This window comes from Balaenoptera acutorostrata, chromosome 4 (assembly GCF_949987535.1).
Source record: "Balaenoptera acutorostrata chromosome 4, mBalAcu1.1, whole genome shotgun sequence".
NCBI lineage: Eukaryota > Metazoa > Chordata > Mammalia > Artiodactyla > Balaenopteridae > Balaenoptera > Balaenoptera acutorostrata.
In genome coordinates this window covers 40,050,027-40,073,591 of record NC_080067.1, presented here as the reverse complement: position 1 = coordinate 40,073,591, position 23,565 = coordinate 40,050,027, and the positions used below count along the sequence as shown (strand labels likewise).

The 23,565-nt window shown below is 37.4% G+C and overlaps 1 protein-coding gene across 4 annotated transcripts in view; it reads right to left on the bottom strand.

Annotated features, from left to right (window-relative positions):
* MME (membrane metalloendopeptidase) overlaps positions 1-14,358 on the bottom strand; it is a 92,129-nt gene extending 77,771 nt beyond the window's left edge. The window contains exons 1-3 of one of the 4 annotated variants that reach the window (XM_057545997.1): positions 14,261-14,358; positions 8,793-8,962; positions 8,026-8,061 (exon numbers count right to left, since the gene is read on the bottom strand). In XM_057545997.1, the coding sequence (XP_057401980.1) occupies positions 8,026-8,061; positions 8,793-8,952 (196 nt within the window). In that variant the 5' untranslated portion in view covers positions 8,953-8,962; positions 14,261-14,358. The other 3 variants (XM_007164810.3, XM_007164808.2, XM_007164809.2) reach the window with 3 other exon arrangements.
* Positions 14,359-23,565: the final 9,207 nt, after the last annotated feature.

The window sequence follows — 23,565 nt, the reverse complement described above, 5'->3', positions numbered from 1 at the left end:
GTGAAATAGGCTGTCATTAATCTTTGCTGTTTCTCTGTAAAATAAGACACTTTTAATTTCAATTTTGTAGATAAGGAAAATGAAATGCAGAGAGCTAAACTGACTTAATTAAGATTGCCTACTAACAACACAGGATGTGGCCTGAACTTACATCTTAGTTCTACCATGCTATTGGCTTAGTGGAAAAAAAAGCTGTAATCTTTCAAAAGATTGTGCCTTAATTGTTCATAACACTTGCATCTCTTTGAAATCAAGTTTACTATTTAACAGCCTTGCTCCTGCACATATCTATTGTTGGAATTTATCTATATTCTAGTCATCTAATTATTAACCTACATTCTTCATAAAAGAATTCAAAGTGGCCTTACAGGGATACAGGAAATAAAATCAAATACATTAGCTGAGAAAGAAAGAGGAGGGCAGGAATAATGCTAATGAATCAAGTGTATACAAAGATTATAATTATAGGTTAAAAACAAATCTCCTGACACACTCGTAGTCAAGGTGAAAAGGGAAATATTTCATAGAACCCTTATGAAAAACCAACACATTTTCCCAGAAGCATGATTATCCCCAGTAATTACTTTGTGGCAGACCCAGTATTCTGCCTTTGATTTAGAGATGACGGGTCCACCTGGCCCTACCATACCACATATATCTCTCACTTCCTCTGAAAGTGAAACTCCAGCACATGCAAACAATGCTTCCAATGTCTAATTCCGAAATAATTTCAACTTCCTAGTTGATTTACAATTTCCACAGACTTTTCATCAATATAACAGTAATATGATCAAATAATAGGTACTCACTCAAACTGAGAAGCTTGTTATTTAGTGACTTGGTAGGCACTGAAAACTACACATAATCACTTTGAATTGTGGAAATAGGAATCAACGGGACTCAACATTTAATTACAATAACAAGCATAAGATCAAAACAGAAGATAATTACTTACAAATGGACACTGGAGAGATGGGAAAAAAAGGGATAAGGGTGATTTTGTTGCTTTTTATCCGCATACCATAAAATTCACCCAATGACTTTTAATACATTTATACAGCTGTGCAACGATCACCACAATCCAATTTAGAAAAATTCCATCACCCCAAAAGGTTTCCTTGTGCCCATTTGCAGGAATCCCTGCTCCACTCCCAGGCCCTAGGCAATAGGTATTCTACTTTCTGCCTCTATAGTTTTGCCTTTTCTGTAAATTCATATAAATGAAATTATATAATATGCAGGTTTTATTATTGTCTGACTTATTTTACTTAGTATAACATTCTTGAGGTTCCTTATTGTTGCATGTATCATAGTTTGTTCCTTTTTGCTGTTGTGTAGTATTCCCGTTTATAGCCATACCATATTTTGTTTATTCACCTATTGAGGGGTATTTGGGTTGTTTCCATGTTTTGGCTTCTATGAATAATGCTGTAATTTAAAAATCACATGAAATCCCTTTGAGGACATGTATTTGCATTTTTCTTAGGTAAATACCTAGGAGTGAAATTGTTGGGTTGTATGGAAAAATGTATGTTTAATTTTCCACATAAATTGCCAAATGTTTTCCAAAGTGGTTTTTATATATCGCATTGGGATGTACTGAAATATTTTACATTCCCACCCACTATGTATGATAGTTCTAACCTCCACATCCTCACCAACACTTGGTATTGTCTATCTTTTTTATTATAGCCCTTCTAGTGGGTATGGGGTGAGGGTGTTTTGTACAAAGAGAATTTATTCCAGTTTTCAGTCACTCAGAAATCGGATCAAAACAACCAACCCCCACCCCAGAATTTCCTTTGCTGAATGATCTCAGAGAACAAAATTTTTCAAGATTCAAGGGCTTGTGTAACTTTCCCCTTATAGGCGTTTTAACGCTTTATTTTTCAATTTCCCTTTAAAAATCTATTAATATTATTAACTGGAGCTTCATATTATATCAAAGGCTTATTGGGAAGCACCTTGCTACACCATGGATTTTGGCAAGCAGGACAAAGCAAGACCCTTCAACTGCAGAGGGGTCTTCCCATATTTCTCAGTCTACAATGTTGAATATAAAGCTGGAGTCCTCACTCCCCCCACCCCCACAAGCTGGAGTTTATATCCACTCCTTTACGCACAGGTAACGTTCGCAGCTGTAAAATAAACCTTAAGATTCCAAATAAGCTTATCAGGCATCGCTAATTTTCTTTCCCTTTAACCACTTAGTCCAACTTATCTATGTTTTCAATACCTTGACCTTGCACTAAAAAAAGATGGTGCACTACTGCTTAAAATCTACCCAGAAGGTAAAAAAAAAAAAAAAAAAGTTACATATGTATTTATCACATCACTGATTCCCTTTCTTGGAAAGGATGTGATTGACAGATGCTAATTTTGACTGGAGAATTTTTGAAGCAAGTATTGCTACACAACTGTCAGGAGAATGGTGTCAGGGAAGCCGCCCAAAGCAAATTGCCACATGCCACGTTTAAATTAACAAAGGTGTGCTTCAGCAGCCTTTCCCCTAAGATGCCAGCTGCGTTCTTATTGCCTGAAGGATTTTTTCAAGCTAAATTACATAATGAAATAGCCTCATCTCCCACTCTGAAAGGCTGTTACATGCCTGGCAGCCCTCAAGAGTCAGTCTGTGGTCTTTCCTGTACTCATCCAGTTGTGTCATTTTTCTTCGTGGAGGCTTCTGGGGTGTTAACAAGCAAGAAAGGAGGGACCATGGCCCACAGCGATGCAGAGATTCCTTGTTGCTGCCAGGAAAAGGCCAGCTGGTAACAAGATACTTCACTTAGGGCACTACCAGGATCTGGCCCTTGAAGAAATGATCAGATATTTGGAAGGTTCATTTACTTCAAGGGTTATAGCTCAAGCCACACAAAAGTGATTATAAATCAGAATATGAATACATGATCTCACCAAGCTTAACATATCTTTCAAGTGAACAGAATGCCTCCTTTCCTTGTATTAATATTCAAATACTCATCAAAAGTTTGCGTGATGAGTAGAGAATTAAAGTAAAGGAAATGGATAGTTATGAGAGGTTTCATCCAGGTCCTGATGCTCCACAAACCTGTCCCTCAGGGCTGCCACAATTGTGCAGTGTACAACCTGCACAACTGTACAGATGGTCTTGCTCTCTCTTGAGAACTGTATTGCTCATGTACCTTAACTTGGTTTCTCTATCCCCTGGAGAGTTTAGGACTACACTGCTAATGTTTGCTTCTTTAAACCCCTCAATTCCATGTTGTGTTTGATGTACTAAAATCACTGATAAAGCTGATCGCTGTTCTCAGTAAAGTAGCTTGTTTCTTGGTCAAAGAGATATTCATTCTCCTCCTTCTTAGTCTGAATTTAATTATTTCGACTCTCTGAGAGTCATCATATGTCCTTAGTAAAGTAGCTTGTTTCTTGGTCAAAGAGATATTCATCCTCCTCCTTCTTAAGTCTGTATTTAATTATTTCAACTCTCTGAGAGTCACCTTATGTCCTTTAGTTCCAAGTTCTAGCATGAGCGGAGGCAATCTGCTCTCAAATACTGTACGTACAGGCATAGAGTATTAAAAGTTTGATAGACTCCTGGTCTCCTTTGAGGTAACAGGGAAAAGTGGTCATGAATACAGGTTCTGGAGTCAGGCTGCCTGGAGTGCAATCCTAGCTCAAGTTTGTTCATCTGTAAAAGGAATGTATAATGGTACCTACCTCACAAGGTCATTACGAGGATCAAATGTAAACTGTTTACAATAGTGTCAGACACATAAACATTCAGTAAGTGTTAGCTATTATTACTCTATTTTATCTTCTATTTTTACTTTATTATATTCTATTAATATTCTCCTGTATTGTTATACCCCTCTATTAACCTATTTAACATTTCTTCTTTATCATTGTATGTTACATACCTCAATTTAGTAATAAAACACTAGTTTAGCAAGAAACACTGTGTGTGTGTTTTAACTCTTGAAAGACAGCCCCCAAATAAAAGAACTATGGAAGGGTGTATTATTAGTTCCCTATTGCTGCTACAAAACATGGCCACAAACGCAGTGACTTAAAACAACACAAATTTATTATCTTATGGCTCTAGGGGTCAACAGGGCTGCATTCCTTCTGGATGCTCTAGGGAAGAACCATTCCTTTCCCTTTCCAGCTTCTAGAGACTGCACACATTCCCTGGCTCATGGCTGTATTACTCCAAACTTGGCTTCCTCTGCTTCTGTTGTTACATTTTTCTCTCTGATTCTGACCCTCCTGTTCCCTTCCCCTTATAAGAACCTTGTGATCACATAAGATAATTCAGGATAATCTCCCCAATATCCTTAACTTAATAATCATCTTTGTAAAGTACCTTTGGCCTTATAAGGTAACATATTCATAAGATCCAGGGATAGGAAGTGGACATCTTTAGGGAGGCATTATTCTGTCTACCACAAAGGGAAAAGCATTAGATGATCTCTTGAGATTATTTAAGCCAGTGGTACCCAAGTGGAGATGATACTGCTGCCCAAGGAGACATTTGGCAATGTCTGGAGATACTTTTTGGTTGTCACAGCTGGGAGAAGGTGCTGCTAGTCACCTAGTGGGTAGAGGCCAAGGATGCTGTTAAACATCCTACCATGCACAGAGCTGCCCCCCTCCCCATAACAAAGAATTATCCAGCCCAAAATGTCAACAGTGATGAAGCTGAGAAACCCTGATTTAAAGTATATGATTCCTTGAAATCTTAGTAAGGTTGCAATGCAATGGAAGCCAGTTTCAGGATTTAGATTTACACAGAGACGTTTGAGAAATCACATCCAAGCTCTATAATTCCATGTTTTTAACAATCTTATATAGTAAATAAGAGATGAATAGTATTACTCATACTTTAATAGTAGGGTTTTGAACACTGCCTTAACTTGTTATTTGTTAAGAAGTGCTTGTTTCATTTTAGGTCTGGTGTAATCTTTCACAGGGATGCATTTCTTATACAGGCAAGTTAATTTAAAGTATGTATTGTAAACAGCATTTTATGTATATTACAAATATTTAAATTTGTAGAGGCTCAGATTTAAAGGACCCAACACCAAACAAATTTCAAGATGATCCACAGCTGTCTGCAATATTCTATTTTTGCCTTGGTGTGGCTTGACCTCCATCCCTTGACTTCAAAGGATCAAAGACAGAAGTACACTTGCCATGACTTTCCCTTCCATGAGGAGAAAGATTTCAGCTAAAACCAACTTTCACTTGAAATAAGCACCTTGGGTATCAATACCTAACTTTTCCAATTCTCAACAATTTCTGTGCTCAGGTTTGAATTCTCCCAATCTTTTAAAGTAATCTATAGAATTGCTGGTAGGAAACTTTATATTTTTTTCAACATCTTTTTTTCTGTCTTTCTTTTCTTTCCATCCACGCCACTCTTTCACTCTCTCCCTTTTTTTTCTGTCCAAGATTTCCCCTAGAGTTTTCTTAATCTGAAGCAAGTTCTAAAAGCAATAGTTATGTTTTCTGTGGCAGAAAATATTTTCTAACCAGTAGAGGACTCTGTGTGTGTGTGTGTGTGTGTGTGTGTGTATGTGTAGGGCGTGAAAACTTTATCCATAAGAGTGAGTTTCATCATTTTCCCCCCAGGGAGGAATAGTAACTACGAATATGAAAGTATTCTAGCAGCTTGTGAACCAACAGAGCAGAATGAAGAAAAACACACAGCTATTCAGCAACATTGTTTACCACTGAAGCTATTTCTATTGTATACATTTCTCTGCCAAGATATAGTTCTGTGAGGTGCTTTTTACATTTGGTATGATTTCTAAACTACAATTAAAGGATACAGTTTAAATACATTTTAATGAGTTAAGCCTTGCCAACCAGTATAAAAAAAAGCCAAAGCCATACCTCTAAACATTAAGTCACATGTAAGATTCCAGATTCCAAATGTCATATTGCTCCTTGGGTGGGTACCACTAAAGGAACCTGCTCAGATCTCTGGGGTACAATCTCCTGTAGGATTTTACAAAGATACGCCTACCTAGTCAAAGGATCTAGTTTCTTCAAAAATAAAATCCAAGAAAAAAGAGTGAGAGGGAGAAAAATCTGAGAGAACCTACAGATTAAGAGACTTAATAGATGCATCAAGTGTATTGAGGACTGAGAAACTTAGAGATAATTAGAGGGCAACACATAAGTGGGAGTTACTCAAAACAGAATAGCATGAGCATATAATAGGGCAGCTGGTAGAGAGAAAGGAGAGGTAGGATTTAGGGAGAAGCAAATGGTAACTTTGACAACTTGGGCGCATACCAACTCTGGCACAGAGACCCTGGGCATCTCCCAGCCAAGGCACCTGTGCAGCCATTTCCCTGAGGAATAAAGAAACTTCTTTTGTTTCTGGGAAGGCCCTTGGATGGGAAAGTGCATGTTATTACACTGAGGAGCAAATGGCTGGTATCCCAAGCAGGTCTCCCTCAAGCTACCCACATCATGTCCCAGAGTGTACATGTGCACTTGAGATGCAGTGGGGGGGAAAAAAAGGCAAAAAGCAATACAGAAAAACAAAGAGCACATACATAGTAAGGACATTAGACTATAACCTAGAATCCCAAAATATTTTCCCATTACTATTTTGCAAAGGTCAGTGAATAACAAAAACCCAGATAAGACAGTCCAACAGAAAATGGTTAAAAATCATTTGGGACAGATTATTTCTTGGAAGAAATGTAGGCATCAGAAAGGAAGTTTAGAATCTCTTGTCAAAGGGCATAAATACTGTGTTCATATCCAAGGTGCTATGCCAGCTACCACCTTTCTTCTCCTTGTCAAAATGTTCTTCTTTTCTTCACCACATTCTAATTGATGTGACTTCTATAGCTCCATACACTTCTCTGTTCCCTTCTCTGACTTTTCTTTTCCTTCTACTCTAATTCTTGATGTCCTCTTAAGTTCAGCTCTTACACTTCTTCTACTTTTAGGAACTCAAATATTCCCAAGGCTTCAGCTATCACCCCTTGGCTGACAGATCCTAAATTCACTCGATCTCTACTTTCTTGCTGTCTATCTCCACTTGGATGTTACCCCTGACTTAGATGCAATAGGTCTAAATCCACATTAATCACATTCTTCCCTAAAACAAACTTACGTCGTAACTTTGCTATTTCTGTGTGAGCTGCCACAGTCTCCCGAGTCCCTTGACGTTTCAAAGTTGGTGTCATTTTCAAAGTATTCATATCCTTCATTTAGCAAGTCAGTGCTATTGAGCCATCCCATTGTTCCTCACATTGCCTCATAGCTCTTTCATCTCACCGCAGGCAGCCCTCCTAAGCTCACACCTGGATTACAGAAGCAGCCCCTACCTGCCCTCCCTCCCTAGCTTCTCACTCAATCCACCCAGCCTAGCATTCCCAGAATCATCTTCCAACTTTTGCCTTAACGAGTGATCTGTTCAGGAAAACATCCTTTTCTCTTTTACTGCAAAATCAAGGCTAAACATGAATTTTCAAAGCTCTCCATAACATGTTCCTATCTATCATGCCTACATTTGCACTGCTTCTCTACACGATTTATTCCTGTTCTTTCTCCTAGTTTGGAATTCCCTCTTCTGTACCTCCACTTCCAAATGCTAGCCCTGCTTCAAGACCCCTCCCAAATCTAGCTTCTCCACCTTGCTTTACAGGACTATATGTCACTCCCTTTTTCATTCTTACCCCTCTAATGATCTGCATTGAGAATTTTAGCACTTAATGATATGATGCGTGCCATTTCAAGTGCTGATTTTCTTTCTCCAATTACATGGCAAGCTCCATAAAGCTACAGATATAGTTCTCCATCTCTACCCTACCATAAACTCTGGGGTTGAAAAGAGTGAATTCTTTTTTGGAATGAATAAATTAACAAATCTACTACTTAAGTATATTTTGATGTTCTTTGACAATTAATGACCTATAACACATAAAAATATACACAAAGCAAATATAGAGATCTATTAGCATTTGATTTTTAAATGTTATACATTAATTGTAAAACTATTAAATTTAAAAACTATCTTCTTACCTGATTTTATGCAGTCTGATGACTTGCAAATACCGTCTAGAAAAAGGAGGATATATGCATAAATATTTGCAATACACATATTCTTTCTCCCTACCTTTTGTTCTTTTATAGACGCTCAATTAAATAATCAATTCCTTAAAGCAAGAACTAAAACCTAAGTATTATATATCATTGACAGTAGTTAGAAGAAAATATAGAGGAATAAAATAAGCAAATCCTAAATTTAAAATTTTTTAAATGAAGGAAAAAAATGTATTTCTTATATCATCCCTGACCACTAAGCCCTAGGTCTATTAAGTTGAAACATCAGTTGTTTTAGTCTGGTAATCATTTTTTTTTCCATGAATGAACCCATCTTTTCTAATCCTTATTGTGAAAAACTTCTAAGGCTCAAATTAGACCTCTTAAATTCTTATAAAGCCATTTCGAATTTCAATGACACAACAAAAGTTGACTAACTGAAGTTGGCCATGAAACTGTGAATACTTTCATCAAGTAAAATTATACATTAGAATCTTCATAAAATACATATGAGTGCACTAAACATATTTGGCAATTAATAACTTAGCTCAAGCATAAAAGACATTGTACTTTAGTCAAAGTTAGTTGTTCTGGCATACTGATGTTACATTTTATAAATGAACCTTTATATCACCATCTTTAAGTGTCTCTTTCCTTAACACATTGTTTAATAGATGGGAAAAACCTAAGATGAAGATCTCACTGTCTTCTGCATGTTTGTGGGCACAGGTGTGTGAGTAACTCACCATCATAGGTTGCATAGAGAGCTATCATTGTCACTGCAATGACGGTAAGGAGCAGGACAAGGACGGAGAGACTCATCTCCAGTGGGGTCCATCGCTGTTTCTTCTTTGGCTTTGGAGTGTTGATATCAGTTATATCCATCTGACTTTCCGATCTGCCCATTACCTAAAGTCTGAAAAAAAAAAAAAACACATTAAAAAATTAAAAAAAACTAATCATAATAAATTAATCAATAGATAAAAAGAAGAGATCTATATACAATTTTCTAAATGCTTAATGTGGCTGAATAAAGTAAAAGGTTAACTCATTTTAAATTAGAAATAAAAGTTTTTTGCTGAAAGTCAAAGTTTTGATTCTGAAAGCAAAGAGTATATAGTCACATAAGTTAGACAGATCCTGGTCACAATCTTTTGGATTTTTTTGACATATCACTGAAGATCCAAGCAAAATCAGACAAGGAAACTCAGTTAAATACTCACGGAGGATTCCTTCAGCAGTTCATAAGCAAAATAACTTCTGTACCATCATTAAGGAAAGTTTTAAACTCATCCTTCTGAACTTTGTACAACATCAAAGGTGAATTTTATAGCTTGCTCCACTGGCTTCCTTTATAAGCTTAGAAATCAATGACTAATGCTTCGAGGTTTTGACTAAGCAATAATTTTAAATATGAGTACAGATAAAAACAAAAAGGAACAAACACTTGTAGTAGTTTTTTTCTTTCATCTTAAAAACATCTTTTATTTTACAGTTCAAAATTACAACAACTGCTAATATGGGTATCTATTAACTGGTTAGACAACATTTTGAAAATGGTCACTCACTGGACCAAAAGTCATGGTTTACAATCTGGGATGAAAGATACTAACTGTAAGTACTGTTTCTTTGTACAACTGAAGAAGAAGAAAATATGATTAAAAAAATTCAACCTTCCAGGTCAGGATAACAGTTAAGATACTTAACTTGTTTTTAAATTAATAATATTAATACTTCTGCTAATAATAGCCGATATTTATTGAGTACTTCCCATGTGTCACTCACAGTTCTTGGTGCTTTGCATGTACTAATTCACTGAATCTTTGTAAGGCGGATTTGAATATTCCAGTTCTATACCTTAGGATAGTGGGGCACAGAAAAGCCAGGTAACTTGCCAAAAGCTACACAAGTAAGTACACATTTACAGTGAACACATTTCAAAGAATACAATTACAAAGAACACATTTTGAAAGAAAATTGCATCATCATACAATGATAGCTACTTTAAACCTTATTGCAGAAGTCTAGGGGGCAAAATTAAGGGGATATTAGCCTAAATATTAGATTTCATTATGTTTCTTTTAGAGGTCTAGTGACTCTTTATCAGCCATTCACCAAAGCTTAGAACACACAAGTTCAATTTTTCTGCCTGACTGTAGAAAAGAGCATCGTAAACTAACAGATTAGCTGTTTATAGCTTGATGCAAATTAAGCATATAATGTAGTTCCTAGATGAAGTGACTGCTCAGAGATGCTCTCATAGCTAGAAATCTTTGTTGAATACACATAATTTTCTGAGAGTGTGTTTTGTGGAAACTGAGGCACAGGATAAAGTAGAAACGGATTCTACATTTGAAGTATGGCCTGGGTGATCAGGCCATCAGTTATCAGCAGATAACTAGGAATTTAATTTCCCCAGTGAGTTATTAATAAGTGAGCCACAACTGGACTTTAAAGTTCTGGATACAAAGTCTTAAGCATGTTGTCCCCGGCATTACATGAGGCTATAACCAAGGACAGACTATCAAATAAAAATATTTTATTAGACCATGAAAACCATGCCTGCTCAATAAAAGTGGAATGTAGTGTACCTGAATGTTAAAATGTCTTAATGGTTATATGACTCATGTTGGCTTAGTCTCACAGCCTCTTTCTTGGGTTATGATATGGAATTGCATTGATAGTAGTCCTTGGATTTTTAATAGGGGAGGTGGGTGGGGAAAGAAAAGATGGAAACACACTTAACGCTTGGACACCATACAGAGAGGTAAACAATAAAGAATAATTTTCCCGCTTCTCCCAGATGAATTCAAGACTGACTTCAAGAACATCTGAATATTAATCACATTTGCTTGAGTATTTCCACTTCCTGAGTATTTCTCCCCCTGCTCTAATAATATTTCAGAAAACAATCTAGAGAAATGTTCTCCTGATATATTAATAATATGACCCACTTCTCTTTTTAGTTCTTTCTTAGAAAAAACAATTAGTTTCTCTAGTAAAATCTAGGGCCAGGAACCAGGGCAGCCACGGGTTAAATTGAAGCTGCTCATTGGCGCCACCAGGTTTCCACCATGCAGGAAAACTAGTAGGCAGGTATGTCTTTCTCCTTTCTGGGTTACTTTTCCCTGGCGTCTACTTCTTACCCTTGAGATTGGGGTACTGAGGCAGCTGGGCTCTTAATGGTTCTGCACCTTAGACAGCAGAAATTGTTACAGGGAGAAATGAAGGCAGTGACTGAAGCTGTTTAGTCCTTATACCTGAATCAAAATAATATCATCTTTGAATCACTTGCAAACTCTCCATCTGCCCCTCCTATAAACGTCCTGCAAATTTTCAGTCTTTTGCTCCTAAGATGCACTTTTCAACAGCAATGACCAAAGCAGAAATGAGGCAAGTTTAACCTCCTAATTAACTTTGTCATTCATTTCCAGTAATTCCAATTGATTCCCTATTTTCTTTTAAGAAAATAGGGATCAGAATCTTGAACCTCAGGGAAAAACATATCACCATCCCTCAGATACTTGGATGTCCAATGCAACCACACCCAACCCCATTTTAGAGATGGGGGGAAAGGAGGCAATTATACAAAAGAATACAAAAATTATAAAGTCGATACTTGTAGTCCCATATAAAGCAGGATATGCCAAAACATACCTACATCCTTAAAGTATTCCAACTCAATTGGAGATATATTGGAAAGTTCAAGCCAAAAAGTAGACACTTCCGCAAGAGAGGATAGAGGATTAGGACATCTACCTTAACAAGAATACTGCAAACTTCAGCTTGACAACATCTCCAAAAGAATAAAAGATTTTTTTGCTTAAGTAGAAACTGAGTTTCAAAGCAATATACAGCAGCAATTTTTATACCAGTTGAGTGTACACATTATTTTATCACATCGTCAAATCAAAGAACCCAGAGGATAACTGGTTTGTTGAAAAGTCTATAAACCAAAACAATGTTCATCTTCACAACACATTAGTACATTAACATTTCTGCAAGTCTCTGAGGTTACTCAATGCAATTACAGTTTGTATTATGGAAACTGAGGTACAGGAAGCAAGAGAAAGAGGTTCCACCTATAATGGATATAATCTACAAAAGTACTGAATCACTATGCTATACACCTGAAACTAACACAATATTTAAAATCAACTGTACTTCAATTCAAAAAATACAGAGAGAAACAGGTTCCATATTTAGACGATAGCTGCAAATTTGAGGAGGCACATGTGGTAGAGGAATCACATCCTTGTTTCTCCAGACAAGGAAAACTTGTAGGTGTTTCCCGGATCTGATATACGGAGTTCTGAACGTAAAGCCCCAAACACATTACTCCCATGTGCAGTGTAGCTATACAACAAAAGACACAGCATGGAGTCCAAGAAACTGTCGGACAGTTTTTTTTAAAGTGCTGGAACCCAGCAATAATGCCAGCTAGATGCCTTCATAGCCGGTTTGCGGACTAGTAGCTTCCAAATGCTGACACTGCAAATCGAGGTACTTCTTTTCAGTTTAATAAAATTACCATTTGCATCGTATATGGGGGAGGAGTAAACTTGATCAAGCAGCTAAAGAGAACAGTTTGGGACTTCCCTGGTGGTGCAGTGGTTAAAAATCCGCCTGCCGGGCTTGCCTGGTGGCGCAGTGGTTGAGAGTCTGCCTGCCAATGCGGGGGACACGGGTTCGAGCCCTGGTCTGGGAGGATCCCACATGCCGCGGAGCGGCTGGGCCCGTGAGCCACAACTACTGAGCCTGCGCGTCTGGAGCCTGTGCTCCACAGCAAGAGAGGCCGCGATAGTGAGAGGCCCGTGCACCACGATGAAGAGTGGCCCCCGCTCCCTGCAACTAGAGAAAGCCCTCGCACAGAAACGAAGACCCAACACAGCCATAAATAAATCAAAAATAAATTAAAAAAAAAAAAATCCGCCTGCCAATGCAGGGGACAGGGGTTCGAGCCCTGGTCCGGGAAGATCCCACATGCCGCGAAGCAATTAAGCCCGTGAGCCACAACTACTGAGCCTGCGCTCTAGAGCCCGCGAGCCGCAACTACTGAGCCCGCGAGCCTGTGCTCCACAACAAGAGAAAGCCTGCGCGCAGCAAGGAAGACCCAACTCAGCCAAAAATAAATAAATTTATTTAAAAATAAGTAAATAAAGAGAACACTTCAGTTGCAATTACTCTTTTGTTCAAATAATACAAATAGGTTAAGACCGATTAAGGAAACTTTCATCTGCAAAAGAACTCCCACCACCACTCCCACCAACCAACCCTCGAGATTTAAGCACTCTATCAGCATAAATTATGTAAGAGGAAACTATGGTTTAAAGCAAGATGAAGAGGTAGGATAATGAAAAGATCTTCAGGGTAGGGAAAGTAAAAATAGAAAAGTGAGTTACAAATGACAAGAAAATCTGACAGAAACCAAAATGAAAACAAACCTTACTTTAAAAAACAAACAAAAAACAAAAACAAACAAACAGAAACAGTATCTTTACAGCGGAATGGCAAATTCCCAGCCCCCAAATCAGCCAGGCTGCAATTTCGTAGCGCTGATCTCAGTAACCGGACATAACTCTCCGAGGCAGAGGCTGCAGGAAGCTATGGAAATGAACCTGAACAGTCGACCTGACATCACTTGCAGAGCCCTCGTCCAGGTCACCCTCTCTAACCCCAGTCCCTCACTCTTCAAGTCTCAGTTGCAGCTTCTTCCCAGGGCACGCCTCCCTCGCCCACGGCCGCGGGGTCCCGGGCGCTCTGATCGCGCCGGACCTGAGCCGCGGACCCTGCTCCGTGCGCCTCCCAGGCAGCCGCTCCGCGCGGCCGCCGCTCCCCTCCGGCTCCCGTCCCAACGGCTCCCACCGCCCCCGGGGGAGATCTCGCGCCCTTTGGACCCATCTCCCCCCAGCTCCCAGGTGCCAGCTCGCTTTCTCGGGACTCACCCGTGGGATTCGGGAGAAGTTGGAGGCTGCTGAGCAGACATGTCCCGACCAATGAGCGCACGGGGTCGGCGGGCGGCGGGGAGCGCCGCAGAGCGCTGGTCGGTCGGTGCGTCCGCCCAGGCGCGTCCGGAGCAGCGCGGGCTCCTGGCGGCGGGCGGCGGCGCCGAGCCCAGGCCGGACTCCGGGGAGGTTCCAGACCCGTCTCGGCCCGGGCCCGGGGGCGACGCGGAACCCGGGCATCCCTCGGACCCGCACCCGGAGAGACTCACCGTGGTCTCTCAGCAGATCCCGCGCCGGGAGTCGGGCGGCTTCTCCCGCCTGCGCTGGGTCCAGCTTCGCCACTTGCACATCTCCGCGCCCCGCGCGTCTCGGCGCTCTCACCCCCCCCCCCCCCACCCCGCCTCGCCACTGCAGGACCAGCGAGAGGAGCAGTTCCCTGGGTGACCTGAAGGTTTCCGCTAGGTCTCCCAAATCCTGTCACATCCTGTGAGGGGGCCGGGGCCGGGGGTGGGGGTGTGAGAAAGCCCCCCCCCACGCCCGTCCCCCACCTCACCCTTCCCCAAAGGGCTTTGCCAAACATTCTTGGAATTGCTTAGCTTCGGGGCTTTCAAGAAAATACACTGCCTCTTCGAGATTCTGTAGTGCTGATACGGGTTCTATTTCTCTCTCTAATGGACCTGAGACAAAAACATTTCTCACACTCTTCTTTCCCCTCTTCCTCGCTCCTTTTCCTCCCTTCAGCGAAGCTTCCTTCCTTTCTCAGTTTTTCTTTATTTTTTCTCTCCTTGCTTTCTGGTTTTTTTCTTTCATTCTTCTCTTGTGCTCCCTCCCTCCTTTTTTCCTTCTCTCCTTCCGTTCCTTTTCCCCCTCCCTTTTGCTTACCCTCTCTTCTCTTTCTTCCCTTCCTTTTTTTTCTTGGTGATGTCCAGAGCTACATTCTGTACTGAAACTCTCCACTCCCATCTTCTGACTCTAGGGAATCTTGTAACGTGCGTACCTGAGGGGCTGGAATGGGGAGTGAGAAAGTCAGAGAAGAATAAGCTCAAGTGTGTCTGCTCTACCTACTAAAATTAGCTATAATGTGTCTGCTGGACCCTTGTCATTTTAATGCAGTCAAGCAGCACACCATTTTCATGTAAGACATGTGATTCCTTTTCAAGGGCGTAAAAAACAAGAAAATACTTTTTGCACAAAGGCGATTCCTTTATAAAAGCTGTTTTTAGCAGCTATAAACTCAGAAGAACTAAACCTCTTCTAATTTTTTTTTTTTTGCTTCCATGATTTTTGGTTCAATGAATCAATGCCAAGTATATAAGTAGCTTTAACATTGATCCCCTTTTCCTTATATATTTGCAAACACACACACACACACACACACACACACACACACACACACACCCCCTGGGGAATTCATAGGGAAATACAGGTGGGTTTTCCTGAACATGCAATTGCTATTTTTAACATCAAAATGATGCAGTGCTTGAGAGAAGTCCCTTTGCACTGACAAATTTTGCATCCTTTTTATAGTAGAGAAAGTTGAAAAGCAAGGAGAAAAAGTGGTACTTGCTAATGAAAGGGTAAATGGAATACAGTGGCGAGACATTAAGAAAAAGTTAAAACAATCATTAAATAATTAGATTAATATAGCAAAATCAAAAATGAAACAGGAGGGAAGGGGGTTAGGGCACAACCTTTAAAAGAATGACATAGCCACAGGACATGACGAAAACTAGTGAGAACCAACTGGATCCAAGATGGCAGATTTGACTTTCAGTAGACTTTGAGCCTCATCATATGTTCATTGTAATACATTAGCATAAGCTAAATGACACACCCACCAGTGCCATGACAGTTTTGAGGTCAACCATAAAAGGTCAAAAAGTGGGCAGTGGCCCAATTCCTGGAACTCCCCGCCCCTTCCCCAAAATAGTTGGAATAATCCTACTCATTAGCCTATGAAATTATCCAGCCCATTAAAAACTAACCACCCCATATTTCAAGGCCTCTTGCTTCTTGCCTTCCTAGATGGCCCACGCTCTGTCTGTGGTATCTCTAACTTAATCCACTTTTTACCTATCACTTCGTCTCTGAATTCTTTCGCGACGAAGAAAGAACCTTAAATTCACCGGCAACAAAATTACTCTCCTCATATCTCTATTCTTTACTCTTTCTTGGTGCATGGTGCAGATACTACTTAGTCCTCACAGTATTACAGTATGGATGTAATTACCCCACAAATAAGCATAAGGAGCTCTTCTAAATTAAAACTACCAGGAATTTGAATCCAGTTCATTTTGACTCAAATGCTGAGTTACTGTTATCCTCACTTTATAGAAAATATTGAAGCATAGAAAGGTGATTTACTCAAATTCAATCTGTGAGAAATCTAGATTTTCTAACACTCCAGTAATTAATTTTTATTACTTTTCAGCTAAATCACCAAAATGTTATTTCAAACTTACATAATTAACAATAAATTAAAATGAGCTAGAAAAGTCTTTTCTTTTTTTCATGTAGCCAGTCCTTAGTTTCTTCATAAGGAGCCATGTTCATTAAAAATTTAATACATTTCTTCTGATTAACATAAGGATGAAAGTTTGTGGTAGAGGGGGAATGCCTTGGCCAGAATAATCACCAAATTTGCATATCAACAGGAAATGCAAGTAAAACTTATAGGCTTGGTCTTAACATTTTTGTTTAAACTTTTCAAGCTAGGTTCTGTTTTCAAATTTGCACAAAATTTTTAAACAGAAAAAGTTCCTTTGGAAGGTAATATTTATCCTTGCAGTTCAGGAATATCTTATTTCCAGTAGAAACTAAGATAGTCTGATTTGTTTATAGTGCCTCTAATCTTAGAGCTGAAAGATGAAAACAAAAGTAATTCATTTAAATTTTCTTAAAAATTAAAGATTAGCTAATAAAAACTTTTCAGACTATTCAGTTATGAGCATATATCATATTTATCTATCTTACTGTAAAATTTAAAAAAAACCCTGCAGGAATCCAATTCAAAGATTCACTCTTGATAAGGGTATTTCATAGGGGAAAAGAATGGATATAGAGTATACAGCTAACGAAAATCAAAGTGTAAAGTTATTTTTAGAATGAGACTTTCGCCTGTTAGCAAGTGTGTGTTTCCTACAAGAAGTCTCAATCTTATTAAAGTTCCCCAGAAATTTAAGGGTTTTATCAAAAATGCTAAATCTCTTCCCAGAAGGAGGTTATGTAAACTGAAAAAATTTCTCTTTTAACGGATCTAATAAGGAGGCACCAGATAATGAAACTCAGAAAACTGAGGTTTGCAGAGGTTGTCCAAAGGCATGCAGTTTGGTGAGTTACAGGGATGGAGGAGAAAATGTTAGGGAACTGCTGACTGAAACTGCCCGCCTTGGCCAGGCATGGTAATAACCGCTTGTATAAGTTGTTTTACAACAGGAGGTCACGATAAGGAACACAGTGCTGCCGCTGAAAACTAACTTGGAGAATTCGGGAGAGGCCATAAGGAGGGAGGAGATGTCAGCCCATAATATGTCCCACCAACGTCCCAGAAATCCTTGTGCTGGAAACCATGCTGTCTGAGAAATTCTCACGCACTGCCAGGGAGGGCCTTGAATCAGGCCAAATATGGGCACGGGCAAGATGATTGGCCAGAGACAACCCGGAAAGTAACCCCATTACCATAAAATGTGAGACTGCAAGCCACGTGGCAGAGCAGTTCTCCTGGGTTCCCTTACCCTGCTGCTCTCCACCTGTGTGCCCTTTCTCAATAAAGTCTTTGGCTTTGTCAGCACATGTTTCTCCTCAGACAATTCATTTCCAAGTGTTAGACAAGAGCGCACTCTCAGGCCCTGGAAGGGGTCCCCCTTTTGGTAACAACAGTAGTCCTCCTGGCTGCCATGCATAAGTTATTAAGAGTGGAATGCATTGGTTCTAGAAAGATGCAGAGTAGATCCTTAAAAGCTGTACTTGTATGCAACACTTACAAATGCTTGATAAAGTATTTTTTAAAGCCCCTTTAAATGCACCATTGAGCCAGCAAGAAAGGGAAGGAAAACATGAGAAGCCAAAAAATGGAGAGCTAGGAATCCAGAAAGGCATTTGAGTGATGAAGATGGTGCTGCCCTAGGGACATTTACCTATCTCAGGAGGCCTTGTCAAACCTAGGTGACCTAGAGCTTCAATTTTAACACAACTTGTGACTTCTTACAAAACCTAGTCCAGAACAAGGTGAAAGTCAGGTCAGAGATTCCTACATAAAGCAGAGACTACTGAAAAGAAACATCTGCAGTGAAGAGGTGAACTAGAAAAAAGAAAAAACTCAAATCCCATTTCCACTCTTTCCCACTCCCCAAACATAAATATATTTGCTTTTTTAGCCTCTACTTCAGGCAGGCAAATTTATACCAAAAAGCTTCCAGTGAAAATTCATGATCAGACCAGACTTCAGATGGATGTAGGGCTGAGATTTATATTAATTGTGCAACCTGAAAATTCCCAAGTTAAAAAATTATAGTAAAGTGGTCCCATCTAGACTGTGCCAAACAAAAATTGAGAGAATTATTGCCACCTGACTCTCACTAAAGGAACTTGTTGAGAATGAATTTGTGAAACAAAATAATACTAGATAGAAAATCTGATATGCAAGAAGGACTGGTAAGCAAACAGTAACAATATAGGTAAATCTAAGAAAACACAGACTATAAAAAATATATGGGGGAAAAAAGGTCAACTAAAATACTGGACAATGGTGATTGTAACTTGGGAAAGTGTTAATTAAGTTAAAGCACTCTAATATAATGATAATGATACTGATTAATTTTAGACTTTATTAAATTAATTATACATGTAAAAATTACTAGTGTAACCACCAAAAAAATAGGAATAGAGTGTATAAGGTCAAATTTCACATAAGGAAAAAAACTAGAATTAAATAAAAAGCAATCTAAATGAAGATAAGGAAAGAGAAAAAATGAAATATTAAAAATAAGATGGTAGAAATAAATCCAAATATATTAATTACAATAAATATAATTGGATCCAATTCTCCAGTTAGAGGACAAAGATTGTATAATACAACAAATAAACAAAATCCAGCGATCTTCTGTTTGAGACACCCCTATAACATAATAATATAGAATGGTTGAAGCAAAATGATGGAAAAAAGATATGTCAAACAAATATGAACCAAAAGAGAGCTGGTGTAGTGTAGCTATATTGTAATCAGACAAAATAAACTTAAAATTTACCAAAAATGACAGTAATCAGTTCAGAAGGGTGATACAATTCTAAACTTGGTTACATCCAATAGCATAAAGTTGAACTGTGTACTATAAAAAAATAACAGAAGAACTGCAAGAGGAAACTAATAATTCACCATGATAATGGGTGATTTTATACACTGTCCACAATATTTGATAAACCATGTGCACAAATCAGTAATGATACAGAAGATCTGAATAACAATACTAAAAGCTTGTCTAATGGAAATGTATTGAACATTTTACCCAAGAATTGGAGAACACACATTTTTAAAGCATCCATTGAATATTTATAAACATTGATTATATACCAAGCCATTAAACAAGGTCCAATGAATTTCAAAGACTTTTCATTATAAATAACACATTCTTGGAACTTAACACAACTAAGGAAAGCTAAATCAAAACCACATGTACATTTAGAAATTGTTAAATGATGCACATAGACACTTTTAAATATGTTAAAGACAAGATAACAGGCCCCAAATGGAGTTTAGCTTATGTTAAGCCCCACAACACCAAAGTGAGACTGAACTTAATTACAGGTTTGGCTATTCTAAAAATGGAATTTTAAACTAGCCAATCAGGATTGCCTGATCAGCACTAGTTAGGTAATCTGCCTGGTGGACCCCTGCCATCCTCCAAAGGAATAACTAATCTGCTTTTTTTTCCCTAGTACAACTTCCATATTCCTGCTCCCTTATGTCTATAAAATCTCTTGCCCTGTATAGCTCTTCAGAGCTCCTATCTACCTGCTAGGTTGAATGCTGCCTCTTTCCTGAATCGTTGGATAAATACCATTAGATCTTTATATTTTACTCAATTGAACTGTGTTTTAAAATAAATAACACATGAATGAAAGATGAAATCATAGCGAAAGTTAAAAAAACATAACTGGATGACAATGAAAATATTGCATATCAATAACAATTGACTTATCTAGAAGGAGATTTATAGCCTTAAAAGTTTTTATTTTAGAAGAAAAAAGCTGAAAGTTCATGAGGTGAGCATCCAACTTAAGGAGTTAGAAGAAGAACAACAGAATAAATCCTAAGAAAATGGAAGGAAAGAAATAATTACCTTAGAATAATAAATTCATGAAATATATATAATAGGGAAGAGCAACAAATCCAAAGTTGGATCTTTGAAAAGGCAAATAAAACTGGCAAGGCTAAATAAGATGGATGAGTCGGGAGGTTGTAATTGAACATTATATGGCATGAATAAAAGAAAAAACAAAAAATAAAGCAGAAATTAAAAGATAATGAAAATGTTATATTCTGCTATATCCAATATATTTAAGAAATTGGATAAAATGAACAGTTGCCTAGGAAAATACAAATTGCAAAACCTGTTTCAAGAAGAAATAGAGAACCTAAATAATCTTATAATCATTAAATAAAATTAACTAACAGTTAAGAATCTTCCCATAAAGAAAGAAAAAAGAAACAGGCCTAGACTTTTTTTTTTTAGGCAAATTCTACCTTATTAATGGACAATTCCATTCTCATACAAACTTTCCTGAAGAATATAATAAGGAAGAATATTTCCTAATTCATTTTATGAGGTTAATATAACCTTGACACCAATAACAGAAGAGTATCTGAAGGGAAAATTAAGATCAGACTCACTCATGAGTTTCAAAGCAAAAACAAAATAATAGCAAACTGAACGCAGGCAATGTATAAGAATGACCCCAAAACTAGGAATACAAGTTTGGTTCAACATTAAGTACAGTATTTAGAGGACTGAGACGATACAGTTAGAAAGTAAACAAAGAAAGAAAGAGAGGAGGCAGGAAAAGGAAGGCAGGAGGAAGGAGAAAAGAAAAAAGAAGGAAAGAACTAAGCAAATGATGGCAAAACTTTCATTGTTTGAAAATAGTATGAACGTCAATACTGGAAAATGAAAGCAATCAATAAAAAAAATTAGTATTTGTAAGAGAGTAATATGATCATTGAATATAAGGTCAGTATTAAAAAGTTAATTGCATTTTTCTACAACAGAAATAAAATTTAGAAAATGTAACCTTAAAAAGTCCTGTCTACAGTAACAAATACATATATCTGTATAGACAGATAGATATAAATATAATTACAGATACAGAAAGATATTTCCTAGAAATAAATCTCATAAAAGACATGCAAGTTATAAATCTTCACTGAAAGTTACTGAAGAAAACCAGGTAAACTGAGGGACAAATCAAGAACTCAGAGTTGAGTATTCAATATTATAGAAATATCAGTTATTCTTAATTTATAGATTAAATTAGATGTCAATCAAATGCCCAAAATATTTTTTTGAAAGATGATAAGCTGATTATAAAATGTTCACAAAAGAACAAAGAGAAAATTATAGCCAAGGCAATCCTGAAAAAGAAGAACCACTAGAAAGGATTTGACCATCTAGATGACAAGACTTACAAAGTAATTTTAATAGCAATTTACTAACTTACTAATTAGCAGTAGTTTATTGGTTCAAAGAAAATATATCAATGGAATAAAATAGGGATAGAAAAAGTAGACTCATGTATTTAAGAAAACTTGATATATGCAGAGTTGACATTACAGATAGAGAAAGGATTTAAAATTCTTTAAATTGTGATGAGACCTCAGATGGAAAAATATTGCATTTCTACACAGTACAAAAACTTATACATGAATTAGAAATTTAAATGTGGTAAACAAATTTTTTTAAAGTGTTAAAAGTGTTAGAAATATATATAAGAGAATATCTTTATGACCTTGTGATATGGAGTGATTTCAAAGCCCAAAAAGTTCAAAACATAAAGAGACTGATAAGTTTAATTACAAATTAAATTCTATTTCCTTGCCAAAAAAACTTTGCAAAGAATATACAAAGACAAGCAATGCACTAGGGAAAGGTATCTCCAACACATAAAAGTGGAAAATTATTAGAGTATATAAAGAACTGCAAATGGAGGCCAAATAATCACCCCAAATGAATAAGAGACATAATCAGGCATTAAAATGAATATTAAATAGAAATGACCATAGCATATAAGAAAATAGACAATCTCACTAATTAATAGGTAAATGCCAATTAAAATTCCAACATAAAACCAAATTTTACTCACCTGACTTCTTACACACCACTGGTAAGAATATTAATTTGTACAATCTGCCTGGAGGAAAAAAAAATTGTCCTTATAAAGGACAAAAGAGATTCCACAAGGACTCAGAGGCAAAAAATATACAAATCAGTTTTCACTGCAAAGTAAAGGAGCTGTTACAGTGGAAGATTACTGGACTGAATGTCAATATTATGACATAGTATGAGTGTGTCTCGTGTTTGGTAATTGCAATCGTTGCTTTTGTTGTGGTCATCCATTTACAATGCTTGGTGTCAGTTTATTTATCTCTTGTAAAAATAAAATACAGTGTGTGTGTGAAAAAAAATAAAATAAAATAAAAATGGGGAAACTGAGAAAAAATATAAATAAATAAATAAATTACAAAAAAAAAAAAGAGATTGTTTTTAATGGAATTTGGGGAATTGGCTAGCACAAAGGTAGAAAAACTTACTCTGTAAAGGGCCAGATAGTTAATGTTTTAGGCTTTGTCCACATATGTTTGTTGCTTTATTTTTTTTTTTTTTACAACTCTTTAAAAATGTAAAAAAAAAAATCTTAGTATGTTGGGCCTAAAAAGCAGGCTACTACTGGATTTGGCCAGCCAGCTATAGTTTGCAGATCCCTGGCTAGCAGATCCTCCAGGATTAACTGATTCTATTGGTCTATACAGCGGTTGACTCTCAATGGGCCATGCTATTTTACAACTCTGAAAAGGTATCCCTTTCTGGAAATCAATAGTAATGTAAATGTATTCAAAGATTTAGTAATTTATAGGAAACTGATAGCAATAGAAATGATTGTTGTTTAAAACAATGCAAATAACTTTTTCTGACAGAGATTCTACTGATTTCCATTGAAAAGATAACGCCAAACATAACATTTAACTGGCATTGGCCAATAAAATTTTGACTGGCCAATATAGTTTTGAAAAAAAACAAAACAAAACTACACTTTAGCAAATCACTTTGGAAAATACTTGCATTATCTAGAAAAATTGAAGAAGTACATGATTCACAATCCAGCAAGTCTACCTTCAAATACATACTTGTGCACATGTGCATCTGGAGATGTGTGCAAGGCTTCATAACAGCATTGTCTATAATAATAATAAGAAAAAAACTAGAAAGAACACAAAAGTCCATTGATGGAAGAATGGATAAAATATTGTAATACATTCATAAAATGGAATACTAGAATACTACCCAGAAGGCAAAATAACCAA